The sequence below is a fragment of the Spea bombifrons genome, chromosome 5 (assembly GCF_027358695.1).
Source record: "Spea bombifrons isolate aSpeBom1 chromosome 5, aSpeBom1.2.pri, whole genome shotgun sequence".
NCBI lineage: Eukaryota > Metazoa > Chordata > Amphibia > Anura > Pelobatidae > Spea > Spea bombifrons.
The window spans coordinates 73,455,810-73,471,581 of NC_071091.1; the positions used below are offsets into that span (position 1 = coordinate 73,455,810).

The window sequence follows — 15,772 nt, forward strand, 5'->3', positions numbered from 1 at the left end:
ATATTCTGTATATATACAGAAGTACTAAAGTAATGTAAAGCTAGGACCCAGTTCCCCAGTGCAAATCCCACAGCATGAATGCTTCTCCCTTGTTTCTGCTCACATCAGTTCCACAGCACTGATCTCAATCCTGCTGCACAGAAAGCACCTACCCTTTCACTGCCTATAGGAATTACAGTGGGGTTGTACTACAGAAAGGGCTAAAGACAGTCATGTAATACAATATCTGCAAAACACAATCGCCAAGATATAAAGAGAAAATATTGCAATTTACCAGAATTTACAAATATATCATGAAATCGTGACTCACCCCAAGCTTTTTGCTTCGTATTTTTACATAACCTTGTTTTACAATATCATTGAAGTTAGATGCCATGGCTAGTGCTGGGCTTTCTCTGGCTGTTCTGCTGTGGTCCGTCTCTGTGTATCTATCAGAGGTTGCTTCATGTACACTCCCACCCCGAGCTACTGCAAGTCTAGCAACAGTAGGGCTGGCTGAGCCGTCTCTGTGACAAGGAGACTAACAGCAGAGCGGGCTGGGCTGTCTCTGTGACAAGGAGACTAACAGCAGCACTGGCTGGGCTGTCTCTGGGACAAGGAGACTAACAGCAGCACTGGCTGGGCTGTCTCTGTGACAAGGAGACTAACAGCAGCACTGGCTGGGCTGTCTCTGTGAGAAGGAGACTAGCAGCAGCACTGGCTGGGCTGTCTCTGTGACAAGGTGTCTAACAGCAGCAGTGGCTGGGCTGTCTCTGTGACAAGGAGACTAACAGCAGCAGTGGCTGGGCTGTCTCTGTGACAAGGAGACTAACAGCAGCACTGGCTGAGCTGTCTCTGTGACAAGGAGACTAACAGTAGCACTGGCTGAGCTGTCTCTGTGACAAGGAGACTAACAGCAGCACTGGCTGGGCTGTCTCTGTGACAAGGTGTCTAACAGCAGCACTGTCTGGGCTGTCTCTGTGAGAAGGAGACTAACAGCAGCACTGTCTGGGCTGTCTCTGTGAGTAGGAGACTAACAGCAGCACTGGCTGGGCTGTCTCTGTGACAAGGAGCCCAGGAACAGACCTGGTTTCACTGAGTGAGCTGTGTCTGTGACACAGGCTGACTAGCAGAAGCAGTCAGTCAGACAGTGGGCTATGCTTCCTTTTATTTCTCTGTTATTTACTGAATATCTAAACTGCAACACAAAAAATGTGGATTAAATGGTTAACTAAAAGTAAGGTGCCATAATTTTTTTAAATGAATAATGAAGAAAAAAATAGATGTTTTTGTTTGGTTTCTTTGTCCCAATTTGTGAGGGGAGTTTTGAAAGTGAAAAACCTAAACGTGCAATAATATTTGGTAAATGTTACATGCATGTATAGCCTCCTTATAACATGGTTTGGCCTACACAAACAGATATTACCATACAAAGCTTGGTTAATAAAAAAATGCATCGGCATTATTTAGAAATCAATACACAGAAATCAATGTTAACCCTCTGTGGACGACTTATTACAACTGTGTGTTCCGTGTTTAATAAAACATAGCTTTTCTCTAATTAGCTCGTGTGTAAAAGTGGGAGAGATATTAATTACTTTTAGTGCATAGAGTGCATTTTAATATGCCAGTGGAGAGAAGAACCTTAATAGAGTTAAAGATCTATTTTCATCACATTAGTATGAAACCCACAAATTCAGTTACAGATGATGGTATCTCCAGAATGGGGGAAAAAATATTTAAAAAAAATGTATGTGCCATCTAATGCTCTTGAGGCTCCCTACATATTTTTTTGTAGATGGAAAGCAGTAGTTTTGAGTACGGTGGGCCCAACAGAATACCCACTTTTTAAGCATATGTGTCTGTAATGAGTGCAAGAAGAACTTGTTTACGGTTTCTGGAATTTGTCATCCATTGAATCCCTTGACTCTATGGGCTATGTACAGTTCATAAGACTTGTGTTTTTAAATGAGCACTGTATCCCATGCCTATTCCTCCAATCCAGGTTTACATTTTTATTTTACTACTTCGATTTACTCTTTTAGCACTATATTCTGTTACCTGGCTAAGAAATGTAATTGTTTATCTCTATTTATTCATTGCTATCTAAAGGAGAATCTGCAGGGTTTTTTTTGGCAATAGATAAAAAATACCAGCAAGTGTTCTGGTTTACCATGATGCATTTCATTACAAACTAGTTTTTAGATAATGGCTAGTGTTGATCTGCAAGGATGTGTGCCTTCTGTTGGTAAGGCTCTAAAATATGAAACGCCATGTTTAGCTCCAGGGGTAATCTTTATGTCACTCATTTTTGGCTACCTGAAATTAAATATTGTTTAATTATTAGAAACACAGCATATAATAATAATAATAAATATATTTTATTTATTTACATCTATTCAAGGGGTATGACAAGACTAAAATTGACAAACTAAGACAAACCGATACATTAGGTGGAGAGGGCCCTGCTCATAAGCTGTGGCCCAACCAATGTGAAGGATATTCTCAACTCATGGTCTGCAGTCCACCAAAAGTCACCGCCCTGGTGGCCTCAGGGTACAAAAAGTGTGAAAGAAAGCATGTGTATAAAACTGAATGTAATTGTTAATGTGATACAAGAATGGATCAGGACTGGCCAAAGACATTGTGCTGTCTGGGTCCAAGGATGAAACGCTGCCTCCCCCACACCACAACCAAACCATGCCCACATCCATGGTTATATCATGATTAATAAATTCACACTCACACTCTCATTAACACATTCTCTCTCAATGTCTTCCTACCTTCTCTGCCTACTGCTTCCATGTCCTTATCTCCTTTCCCGCAGCTTTGCCTCTTCTCTTGTTTCTTTTTATTCTACTGTCTTCTTTCTCTGTCTTCTTTCTTCGGCAGATGGAAGAATCAGGACAATTATCCAAAACAATATAAATCATTAAGTATAGAAAATATTTAAAGTAATAAAATGATGTGAAAATAAACAAAATGTTTGGATATATTTATATACCCATGAAACACAGTCCGAGAGTAGCATATTGTGAAATCTTACATTAAACTCTACAGAAACATATCTGAAATATCCTAGCTTATTACAAGAGCATAATGCTAATAAAACCAGTTTCATGGAAAGTTCTGTTATTTCCAAACAAATTAAATAAATATTCAATTGCAATTGCTGGAAAAATAGCCTGTCATATTAGTAGCATGGATACTGAATTATAAGCACTCAGAAAGGGCAACCTACTAAGTTAGGCAGTTATTAAAATTAATACCGGTACATGTTAGGATGGATCCCAGGCTGCAGATGGGGGACTGACAGAAGTCTAACCACATAAATAAAATTGAAATAACCCACAAATACTAAGATAGGATTATTAAAACAAAATAAAGGGAAAAGGCTTGCCAGGTGAACCAAAACTAATATCCTAATGACTACATTTACAGTCAATCAAATAGGCATAATCGTTATGCTCACCAAAATTTCACGGTACTTATCTAGCTGGGTGTGGATAATGGATTTTGAGCTGCCCATCTGTAGAGATGCTACAGACGTTGCTTACATATTTCTAGCAATGCTATTATTTCTGTGTCTTGTACCAATATGTACCATATTGTATGTGCTGCCCCAAAATAATTAAATTAGTCAAACTTACTAATATCTCATTACATCAATTAAATTAACAACCACATAACTAATTATGTGCTTATAAACTGTTATTTTACTGTATATTCTAGTTAAAAAAAAAAAAAAAAAACAGCCCATAGGGAAGGCATAAGTCGAACTGGATAGCACATCACCTGTTACGAATGTATTCCACATCCTTTTTTGTCCTTACTGTAAATAACTATTTTCACTTCTTTATGTAAAAATCCCATTCTTCAAGTCAGAAAGGATAACGACTTGTTCTTTGTACGGTCCTTTTAATAAATGACACCCGCCTGACGATCCTTCCTTCTCCCCATGGCCACCGGCAACACAAAACTTCAACCGTCAGGCAGGACTAGCGTCGACAGCAGGAAACATAGCTCTTTGAGAACCTCAGCAGCATAGCAATACAGTGCTTTACCGCCCTGACAGCACTAAAGCACCTAATAACAAGACAGATTTCAGGACCTGGGCAAACAGGTTGGGTAGGAGCCCAGTAGCAGGGGATACTTTGGGTACTGTCTGTCCCTCATAGCTGAGGGAAGATAAAAACTGGCGCAAAGGAAGACATCACAGACAGAATACTGAGATATAGTCTATGTTGAGGTATCTGGCAGGACAAGTCAGTACAAGGTAAGAAGTCTTTTTGGCAGGAAGCCCAATGGCAGGGTGCACGGCAGGAAGCCCAATGGCAGGGCGCACGGCAGGAAGCCCAATGGCAGGGGGCACGGCAGGAAGCCCAATGGCGGGGCGCACGGCAAGAAGCCCAATGGCGGGGCGCACAGCAGGAAGCCCAATGGCGGGGCGCACGGCAGGAAGCCTAGTTGCAGAGCACTCGGCTTGGGAGTCCACTGGCGGGACGTACGGCAGGAAACCCAGTTGCAGGGCACTCAACTTGGGAGTCCACTGGCAGGGCGTACGGCAGGAAGCCCACTTGCAGGGCACTCGGCTTGGGAGTCCACTGGCGGGGCATACGGCAGGAAGCCCACTTGCAGGGCACTCGGCTTGGGAGCCCACTGGAGGGGCAGATGGCAGGAATCCCACTGGAGGGGCAAACGGCAGGAAGCCCACTGGAAGGGTTGAAGGCAGGAGGCCCACTGGAAGGGCTGAAGGCAGGAGGCCCACTGGAAGCTGGAGGCCCACTGGCAGGGCAAACGGCTGGAAGCCCACTGGCAGGGCAGACGGCTGGAAGCCCACTGGCAGGGCAGACGGCTGGAGGCCCACTGGCAGGGCAGACGGCTGGAGGCCCACTGGCAGGGCAGATGGCTGGAATAGTACAGGGTCAGGTACAGGGCCAGAGCAAAGCGGTCCTCATACGTTAATGCCAAAGCCCTGACTGAAGGGCAGGGCAGGTTAATATCGGCAGGACAGGTAACCAGGCTCAGCTGTCTCATACAATCAATAACGGGTACTTAAGAGAGGGAAGAGCGGCCACTAGTGGTTGCCTGAAGAACATGAGCAGCACAAAGTTTTGAATATTTCAAGGTATAAAGGGTGGAATCTGAAAACAGAACTCATATTGAGTTAAAACAGGAACTAACTTTATTGAGAAAACAATCACCACCAGTCTCCAACAGCCTTTCAATAGGCTGGCGGTGAGTTACAACCAGCATGCATCGCACCATATGTAAAACACAATATGCAGATCATATGCAAATTAGTTAAACAGAAAACCACACCAACCTACACAATCCTGCCATCAGAACCAATAATATTGGTCAGACAGACAGGAGGAAGGGGAACTGGGAAATAGAGAACTATGGCTCTCACTGTTGTTACCTACTTAGGTACAGGGTGACTAAAACATAAATCCAAGCAAGGGAACCAGATATTGCACTGCAATTAGTGTCCACTGTCGCCTGCTGGAAGTATGCATGATTGTTAATAAAGACAAAAAGAACACTGAGGTACTCATCGTACTCAAATTGTCAATTAACAAGGACTCTATGTTTAAGCCAATTGTAAATCTAGGTACAAGCAATACTGTCTATCTCTTCCAATTTGTACAGTAACCTTATGTGGAACTGTATCATTGTATACTTTAGCAAAATCTAAAAAATATTGTGATGCTGTGGCATCACTCGTATCTCAGCAACAATCAATTACATGGGGAATCATGTCTGTCTCCCATTGCAGGCCATTGTGTATCAACTGAAAACAAATAATGCATTACACCAAACACATATTATATATATATATATATATATATATATATATATATATATATATATATACAGACTGATCAGCCATAACAATATGACCACCTGCCTAAAATTGTGTAGGTCCCCCTTTGCAGCCAAAAGAGCCCTGACCCGTAGAGGCCTAGACTCCACTAGACCTCTGAAGGTGTGCTGTTGTATCTGGCACCAAGACGTTAGCAGCAGATCCTTTAAGTCCTGTAAGTTGCGAGGTGGGGCCTCCATGGATGCATCTTGGTGCCATGTGTTCTCCAAGTAAGTGATGCACATGCACCCGGCCAACCACGTGATGCTTCTTTTGCTCCATGGTATATATATATATATATATACACACTAGAGTTGTACATTCGGATTTGTACGAATTACATTATATATATATATATATATATATATATATATATATATATAGTGCATAGACCACACACAATTCATAAAGAGGTTATCGTGACAAATATTTTTATGTGAGTGGAAAGTGAGAGTATTTTGCAATGTATTTTTAGATATAGACTGTGAGATTAAACAGTGATAGAATAAAGACTGCAAACAGATCACCAACTTAACATACTACACCCACTTTAAATTTTAATGCAATCTGCAAATTACCAGATAACATTGCAAACATAAAAAGTACATAAATATCTTGGTTTCAATGGATCCAATCATATTTTGCTGCATATAATGAAACTGTGCAAAATAATTATAGTCACAAAGGGTATATCTGTACATGGACAGAATTCCATTTGAATGATTAATATTAGGGCTTTCTAGTAAATGGAACTTTTAACAAGAGTTGGCAAAGGAACACCTCAGGGTGCCATTGTGGACCTACTTCATTTACATATACGTATTAATGATCTGGGAATTGGCATTGAACATAGTGTCTTTGGAGATAACAGTGAAATAATAAAGTAAGATGTTAATGTTTCCAGTGAAATTTAGATAGAATAAAGTATAGTGCTAATAAATGTGAAATGAAATTCACAAGGACAGAGATACATTGAAAGTAATTCACATCAGATTGGAATGTATATGAACAACAAAGAGACATCTTTAACACGAAAGTTTGTTTGTGTGGGTTGATAATAACCAGTTGGTGGCATGGGCAGATCCAGTGGAGGCAAGAGGGCAAGAACAAGGACAGTGCTGTAATAAAGTAGTAAGTCTAGAATTCTGGATTTTATGTCCCTAATTTCCATGAGGAGTTGTTCAGTGAGGTCAAGTAATATTACATTGCAATGCACAATAGAAGTCTGGCAGCACACATTGTGTGCGAGCTGAATTGAAGACTGGGGTAAGGGAGCTGCATAAGGGGGGGAGGTCTGAGTCTGTTAGTGAGTTTGTGTGTCTGGGTATGTTGGTGTGTATGCGTCTGTGTATGTAAGTGTGTGTTTATGTATCTAGGTATGTGTGTGGGTGTATATTAGTGTGTATGTCTGGGTATGTTTGTGTGTGTTGGTATATAAGTATTTGTGTTTGTGCGTGTGTATATTACTATGCTGTGTTAATGCAAATGTGTGTGCGTGTGTGTTAGTGTGAATGTCTCAGTGTGTGATAGCTTGAGTGTCTCACCTGAGATCAGGCTTTATGCCACTGGTTGGTATTATAGTTGTGTAGTCGATTGAATACCTAGTGTTTTGCAGGTAAAGCAATGTGCTAGAAAGTTTACCTGCAGATTTTCATGGATGTCCTTACCTAATGGTTCATTGAGTAAGCACCAGCTATATTGCTGAATTACTAAAATTTCAAGTTAATGGTGTACTAGCACATATTTACCTTCTTGCATTGTAGCATGCTTCTTTCTTTGGACTCAGAGCTCAATGGACCACAGGCAAGTAAGTTTAATTTTAAAAGGGTATATATATATATATATATATATATATATATATATATATATATATATATATATATATATATATAAAGCCTAAGTTCTAGATATTGCACAGCACGAAAAAAACAAACTAGGGGACCGCACAACCTAAAAAGCAAAAAAGGCATACACGTCCCGGGTTGCTGCTCAAAAAATAATGACCAATAAATATACACAACAAAGGAAGAATTCAGCTCATACCCAGCGAATACCATTCAAAAACACAGATCTAAGGCATAAGTATTGGGGATTCTGTCACATTATAATGTGTCCAGAGAAGGCTTTAAATTGCTTGAGAATCACATTTGGGTTAAAATACAGTATAGTCACATTGATTTAACTCCTTGGTAAGCAATATAGCCATAAAAAAATTAAATAGGACTTGCCAAACTCAGGATACTTTGAAGTAGTGGCGGGCTACGCAACATATGGCCATGTAGTGTGGTGGAATCCACAATACTTATGTAACTTTGCAAAGTTAAGCCATGCTGCCATGTTCCTTTCAGAGGGAGACAAGGCTTTCTCCTGGCAACTCTTCCAAACCATATATGTTCACTCTTTTTCTAATTGTACTGTCATGAACTTTAACATTTAACACACTAACTAAGGCCTATAGAGTCTGAGATTTAACTCTTGTGTTCTTTGCAATTTCCCTGAGCATTGCACGGTCTGACCTTGGGGTGAATTTGCTGGGATGTCCACTCTTGGGAAGATTGGCAATTCTCTTGATTGTTTTTTAACTTTTTTAAAACTTTTGAATAATTTCTCACTGTAGAATGATGATTAAATTGTTTGGAAATGGCCTTAAAACTCTTCCAAAATTGATGGGAACCAAAAATTGCTTCTCTAAGATCATTGCTGATGGTTTTCCTTCTTGGCATTGTGTAAACATGCACCTGAACGCTCCAAACCAGCAAACTGCAAAAACGTTAGCTTTTATAAGTGGTACACTCTCTGATGATCAATCAATCAAGGACATGTGATTAGCAGCACCTGTCTGCTAATTAGTATTTTAATTCCTATGGAAGCAAAATGGGTGTTCTAAGTTTTTCACACATGGCCTCTCAATTTTGGCTTTATTTGAATATGTCATGTGTTGTTGTTCATCTGAGGTTGTATTTACCTATTTTTTAGACTTGCTAAGGAACAGATGATTGTTATTACGTAATAATATGTAAAACCACATAATTCAAAGAAGTTGTACTTTCTTTTTCACACAACTGTATGTTACTGGCAAAAAACACACGACTACCACAAATGTTGGTGGTTTTCCAAAAATAACCATTATATATATATATAGTAGAAACATTATTAAACACTCATTTACAGACACCATCCATGTATAAAGTGGATGTGGATATAGAGGCAAAGGTGATAATTGTTAACCTTATTTGCATGCACCTACCCAGAATCCCTTGGGTGGTAGCACCATGAGATTTTTGAGGGAAAAACAAGCCTTCTGGCTTGTCTGGTGTCTGTAGATTTAACAATGCTTCTACTACCCCTTAAATTTAAGTGGAAGGGTTTTCCATCACCTCTACCCACCATAACTTGTGTAATGGTATATATTTATTAGTTTTTTTATAGAAAGTTAGATTTTGGTAATGGTATCTTAAAAAAAAACTTCTTGTCCTGAAAATATATATAATGTGTGTGGGTACACTAAAAATACAGCTAAACAGCAACACTGTAAAAATGCTAAAACAGTCTTTGTCCCAACGTGTACTACAAGTAAACAATAGTCTTGCCATTAAGAGGTTAATAAAAACAGTCTCCTTGTAATATACTGTACATACAGTGGGCACAAGACCATTTTTCTGATGTTACTATCTATCTTACTGCCATTGTTGCTATCATTTGGAAGATTTGCGTTAAAAGTTTTCTTTATTTGTTAAATTTAAGTAATGAATTTTGCATCTGCATTTCATTCTCAGTAAAACCCTTAGTAACACAAGTCATCTTTGATTAATTAAAAATAAAATTATGCATTTTCATTTTTATGAATACTGCAAGTAGTTTAAAAACACATTTTGAAACAGGATAGATTATCAAAGCTAAGCAAACATTTTGCTGAGTGCCTAATCTCACCATTCAAGTATGAGATTACACATTCAGTAACGTGTGTGTACATATTTATTTAATTTCCAATAATTAATTACCTTTTTAAAACACCATCTGTTTTTTTTACCTGCAGTTTCAGATTGTGACCATGATTATTTTATTTATGAAGATAGGTGAAATGTTTATTTTATAAATAAAAGTATTAAACCATTAGATGACTTGGCTTGATGATCAAGCTTCTGGTTCTGATTCGGCTTCATCTTGGTCTCCTCTTTTGACCCGGCTTGTCCACTACGCCACTTCTGCGTTCCTGTCTCTCCTGGCATGCTCCGCCATTCACAAATACTTATTCATACAGCTGAAGCTTTAAGACAAGCCATAAGTCATATTTAGTTTTGAAGTCTAATTCAACGTTCAGGTCACATCAAGGTCCCTTACCGATGACGGTATGGAATTGGGGATTTTTTACACTACTGCTGCTGAGTTTCTTTACATTGAAAATCCAGTAATACCCTGGATTTTTGCCCCAAACACACAAATTATTATTATTATAGGGATCGTTCCAACAGACCCATTATATCTATTATATCTGGAGTGGGTTCACTAGATGAACATATCTCAATGTGGGTAGATCATCACTTACAAGAACTTGTATTCAGGATACTAAACATCTACTACACATACTAGAATCAATCTGCTGGAATGAAGGATATCATTGGTTGACAGTTGATGTCACATAAATATATTCATGTATTCCACATAATAAGGGTCTTTAAGCTGTAGAAATTTTGTCATTTTTAGACATTATACAGATTACTCCAGTAAGTTTTCTGATTTTTTTGTTGCGTTCTATTGAATATTTATTGATTTATTTTCTTTTTAGTTATGTCTTCTATCTCCAAAGATGTAGGACAGTCATGGGGGCCCGGTTTGCACCCTCATAAACCAATATTTTGTGGGCTGGTGGGCTTTTATGGGCTCCCACATATATGGAGATGACAATATATTTTGATTGTCTATTATTTTGTACTATAGATACATTGATGATTTGATCATTATTTGGAAAGACAATGTAGGCAAGGCCCTTTTGTGTGTCGAATACCTGAATAACAATGACTTAAATCTCAAATTTAGTCATTCACTCAGTAATAAAGAAATACATTTTTTGGATTTGACGGCTTATAATTTACATATTAAGGTTAATACTCAAACCTTTAGGAAGCCGCATATAGGTAACACACTTGCATGCTAGAACATGCCATCCACGACACTTATGTTAAAGTATTCCGAAAGGTCGGTATCTTTGATTGAAATGTAATTGCACTTCAGAACATGTATATCAGAGGCAGACAAAAATGATCTGTGGAGAGAGGCTATTGTAGACAATCATTATTAAAAATCAAAATGTAGATTAACTAAATAGGAAGGATTTACTCAAATATGATTACAAAAATGTCAATAAAGGTGGTCCTAAAAAGTATGATAAGATCATACATTGTTATATGTGAGAATTAGGTGCAATTAATGTTGTTTCATTTAGTGTTTCCATACCCAGTAGTCATCAGTCATGCTCAGTAGGCTAAGTTTATTTTAATACAAAATCTGTATTGGATTGTATAAAGGATTGGACACACCCTTTCCTCTTTATATCCATCTGTCCTGGAGAGGAAGTTGAACCCAAGATTAAGCCTGAGGATCAATTTGTGAGTGACTTCCAGTCTGATTCGTGCTTTTTAAACTCATAATAATAAATGTTACGTTTTATCAAAGGTCCTGTCTCATTGAGATTTGTTTTGCATGGTCCTATATTCAACCTTGCTTCAAATATTAATTATTTAGCAAATATTCATTTGGTGGTAGTGGGGATATATCGCGATTAGGACTGCATCTACAATCAGCAAAGTAAAATTTACAGGCATATACACACTCGTGTTATCCTTATAAGACATATCTTAGTGTGTGTGTGTATTAGTGTGAGTGCCCCTCCCGAGATCAGGCAAGTTGCTATGACATCATGCTGATATTATGTAATAAAGCCCCTGTGCAGGAGGATAAAAACGAGACTGCACTAATAGCTTAAAATAGAAACTGCTCCTAGGTAGGAATAAAACACTATGGAGGGGTGGCATGGGTGGAGTAGAGGGGTGGACATTTGGTGTGGAGGGAGCATTTAGTTGATGACAAAGCAGGAGGCAGAACTGATTGTGTATATGGGTTAAGGATTGTTAGCGTATATGTATGGCTAAGAGAGATTACATATATATATATATATGCATATCTTTTGTAAAATGTACAAAAAAACCCACTGTATATAGCATTAATTAGGCTTAAAAAGCAATCAAAGGTTGCTTATTTTCTTAACCTCGATGTTGAGGCATTCAGCAACACCAAAATGTGCAGCAGGGGCCCCTCCTTGTGGCATCAACATCTGCCACATACAACATGGTGGTGGTCACATGATTAAAAAGAGGTTCCTAAGCTTCAATGGTATTGCTGAAATTCCTCAATAGTGAGGCATTCAGCCACACCGAAAATAAATTAAAAATGTGGTAACATGTAAAAATAATAATAAAAAAAATAATAATAATAATCAGAAGAACCATCCATTTCCAACAAAATGTTAAAAAAGTCTAACAATAAAAAAAGGAAAAAGTTAATTTTTATGAGCAAGTTCTGTTCCTTGCCAGAAATCCTGGCATGAAAAGAGTTAAAATACTAGTATTTGAAATACCCTGCAGTGTAATTTAAAAGATGTCCCAAATAGGACATGGGCGCAGGATGACCAGATAATAAAAATGTAAATAACCTCCAAACAACCCGACATGCATGGGTGGTATTACTGTACTCGAGATGTTGCTGAACACATATTGGGGTGTTGTTTGAAAGTGATATTTACCAGGAGCTGTAAATGTAAACCTGAAAACCAAAAACTTTGACAAAGGCTGGCAGTAGAATTAGTGCATGGAAAGTGTAAAGTACCAGCATTTGAAATATTCTGGGGCGCCAGAGTTTGTAAGAATATATGGTTTGTGTCACGCACAGTGAGGTTGGAGACACTGATACAGGTAGGACACAAGGAACAGATAAGTTCAAGGTCAAGATCAAGCCGAGGTCAGGGTACCAGAGATCACAAAATACAAATAACAAGCCAAGGTCAGGAATCCAGAAGTCAGGAGTAACGATAAACAAGCTAAAGTCAAACACAGAAGACACGTGCCAACATTTGAACAGTCTGACATCACTTCCAGTTTGGTGGAATCCGGCAGCCATCTTGAGTGTGGCTAGGCCGTAGCCTATAAGTATAGGTACCTGCGGTTCTGGGTCTAACCACCAGAGGGCGTGTGGAGGTAGATTGAGGTCTTCCTCTCCTCCGTGGAGGTTGCTGTGGTTGCTGGCTAGCAGAGGGAAGTCTCCCTCTCCTCCGTGGAGGCTGCTGTGGCTGCAAGCTGGCAGAGGGGGGTCTCCATCTCTTCAGTGGAGGTTGCGGTGGCTGCAGGCTGGCAGAGGGAGGTCTCCCTCTCCTCCGTACCAGCTGCTGCTGATTCAGGTTGGTGACACCAAGTAACATTCTATTCTGACTTTTTTTAGACAATACCATTAATTTCTTAAACTAAACAGACACTGAAGACCCACCATAAGCACCTCAAGGTGAACTCTTATGACAGGTTGAGAAACACAATCTAAAGGATGGAAACAATAACTCTGTAACTATCCACATACAATGTATTCATGTTTATGTATGTATCTAGTTTTAATATATTCCTTGAAGAACCAGTTATGCTGTTGCCCTCAGTGGTCATTGTTTACATGCAAAACTCATCACATGGTTATATGTTTCTACTTACATATTCCATTTTAAACAATCTATCATTTCTTAAGGAAGTTTTGCATATATTTTGCTAACCTTTGGCTATCATAATAATAAATCCCCGTTAAATATAAACAACTGATTTAATGTATATATAAGTATGCCATTTATTCTACTCTTATCCTTTCAAATGATTTAGCTAATCCATTATATCTATATAGTTTGCATTGAGGTTTTTTAACACACAAATGATTTAGAAAAAGTCAGTAAAATCACTATGGATTTTTATACTGCAACACACTTCATGAAGAGGATTCTAAGAATAATTTACCTTGTTTACTATCTCACTTTCTTATAGTATCTTAGTTTTATAAATCATTTTTATGTATCCCCATAACCAAGCTTTTCTCTCCTTTTTCACTCCTCCGTGGTAAAATCTTAAAGCTGTTTGGTGTGGGAATGTCAGTGAGCGTAATGAATAAAGTTAATCTTAAATAAAAGTCTCCAGAAGCCATTGCTTCTACTGTTTGCTCTTTCTGAAGGCAGACAGATATTGAATGAAATGAGGTGGCTAGGGAGGAGGAAGCAAACATATTTCCAAATTTCCCAGGGTTATAGATTATGGAAAATCTATTAAGAACACTTTTAATAAATTGAATTATGTTTTATATTTTGTAATCCACAAGTAAACACTAGTTAAACGTTCCCAGGGGAATTTTAAAATTTGTGTTAAATAGAAGTGAAAACATAATGAAGGTTGATGGTGGTGGATTCACCATAAAGCACAGAGGGCATGTTGCTTAAACTTTATTGGGACAGGGGCTTACTATTAGCTTTATTAACTTCTATCTATAGTCAACCCATTTTGGAAAATAACCCTCCTGATTTCAAACATGTCTAGTCAACCTTTAAGTAGGTGAAGCAAGAATTCAGTGCATGCCCAACGAATACCATTCAAAAAACATATCAAAATCATAAATATTGGGATTCCATCACACTATATAACCATATTTAAGACCAAAAATTATTCTGATTAATTTTTCATGTAGTTTTGGGTCCATTTGTTTTCAGTCAACAAATTTTACTTCCTGCCTTTTCGGCTTTGACAAAATGCAGAGCCTGAGACAACTTTTCTGTCTCATTCTCTGCAGGACTACTACTCTGGTAAGTAATAAGATTAACCATAAGTGGTCACAACAGGACAGGAAACCAGTGCCAGTTGACAAGATTCAAGCAATGATCACTGAATCCACATAGGATGTTGTGAATCCGCTTCAATCTTCTGATGAAGAGGAGTGTACGTACATGTATAGTAGCGAGGATGAGCTGAATGGATGTAACACCTGTCCATTCATTAGTCAACAATAGAAGGGTAGGATCCAAAGGACCAGGATAATAAGAATACTGTGCGTGAAAGTGCACAAGATGAAGTGAATGCAGTTGTCAGGGGGTATACTCAGACTGAATTAACTGAATTAGCTAAAATGTTTAAGCAGAATGTGGGTGAAAGTATGGGAAAATTGGTTTTGTGTTTGTGGCATGGCAGAGTGGGAGGGCCCAGATATGGATGATTACATGGCAAGTATGCATAATTGATTTTTGAGAGCTGCATTATTTGGGAGCCTCCTTATTATCTCTTCTTGGGAAACAGTGAGAAGGTGCCCCATTTTACCACACTTTTAGCTGAGATTGGGGATTTACAGCAATAATCTAAAACTAGCAAAGGTGTGTCTGCAACTAACATGGCAGGGGAGAGGGTGACATTGGAAAAGTTGGATAAGCAGAGAAAGATAAGCAGTGATATGGATAGGACTAAAATATCCTGTTACCATATTTTGATGGATTTATTAAAAGCTGAGGTACCTAGGGATGATATAAATGGTATATCCCCGCTGCAGGGGACCTGGATCCTCCTGTCTTATGCCCCCCCCACTTACCTGTGCTTCAGACTCCCCGGTGTGTAGCCAGGGCAGCGTGTAGCCGGAAGGAGGTGCGGTTAGCAGCGGGGGGTTGTCTGCGTCCATTCTGACAGTCGGGGAAGGTCTGCGCGATGGACGCAGACAACCCCTGCATGCTAACCGCACCTCCTTCCGGCATATCACAATGTTCTACAACAACAATGATTTGATAAAGCATCAAGGCAAAACAGAATATGTATTTATAAATTTCTGCATAAAGCTTCATACAATTGTGTAAAAATGGGGGGGGGGTATTCT

General features: G+C 38.9%; 1 protein-coding gene across 1 annotated transcript in view; it reads right to left on the reverse strand.

The window, feature by feature from the left end:
• The window catches only part of DOK6 (docking protein 6), a 192,906-nt gene extending 192,195 nt beyond the window's left edge, over window positions 1-711 (reverse strand). The window contains exon 1 of the mRNA XM_053468201.1: window positions 311-711. Within this exon, the coding sequence (XP_053324176.1) occupies window positions 311-376 (66 nt within the window). The 5' untranslated portion in view covers window positions 377-711. The remainder of the gene's footprint in view (window positions 1-310) is intronic.
• Between the last annotated feature and the right edge of the window lie 15,061 nt (window positions 712-15,772).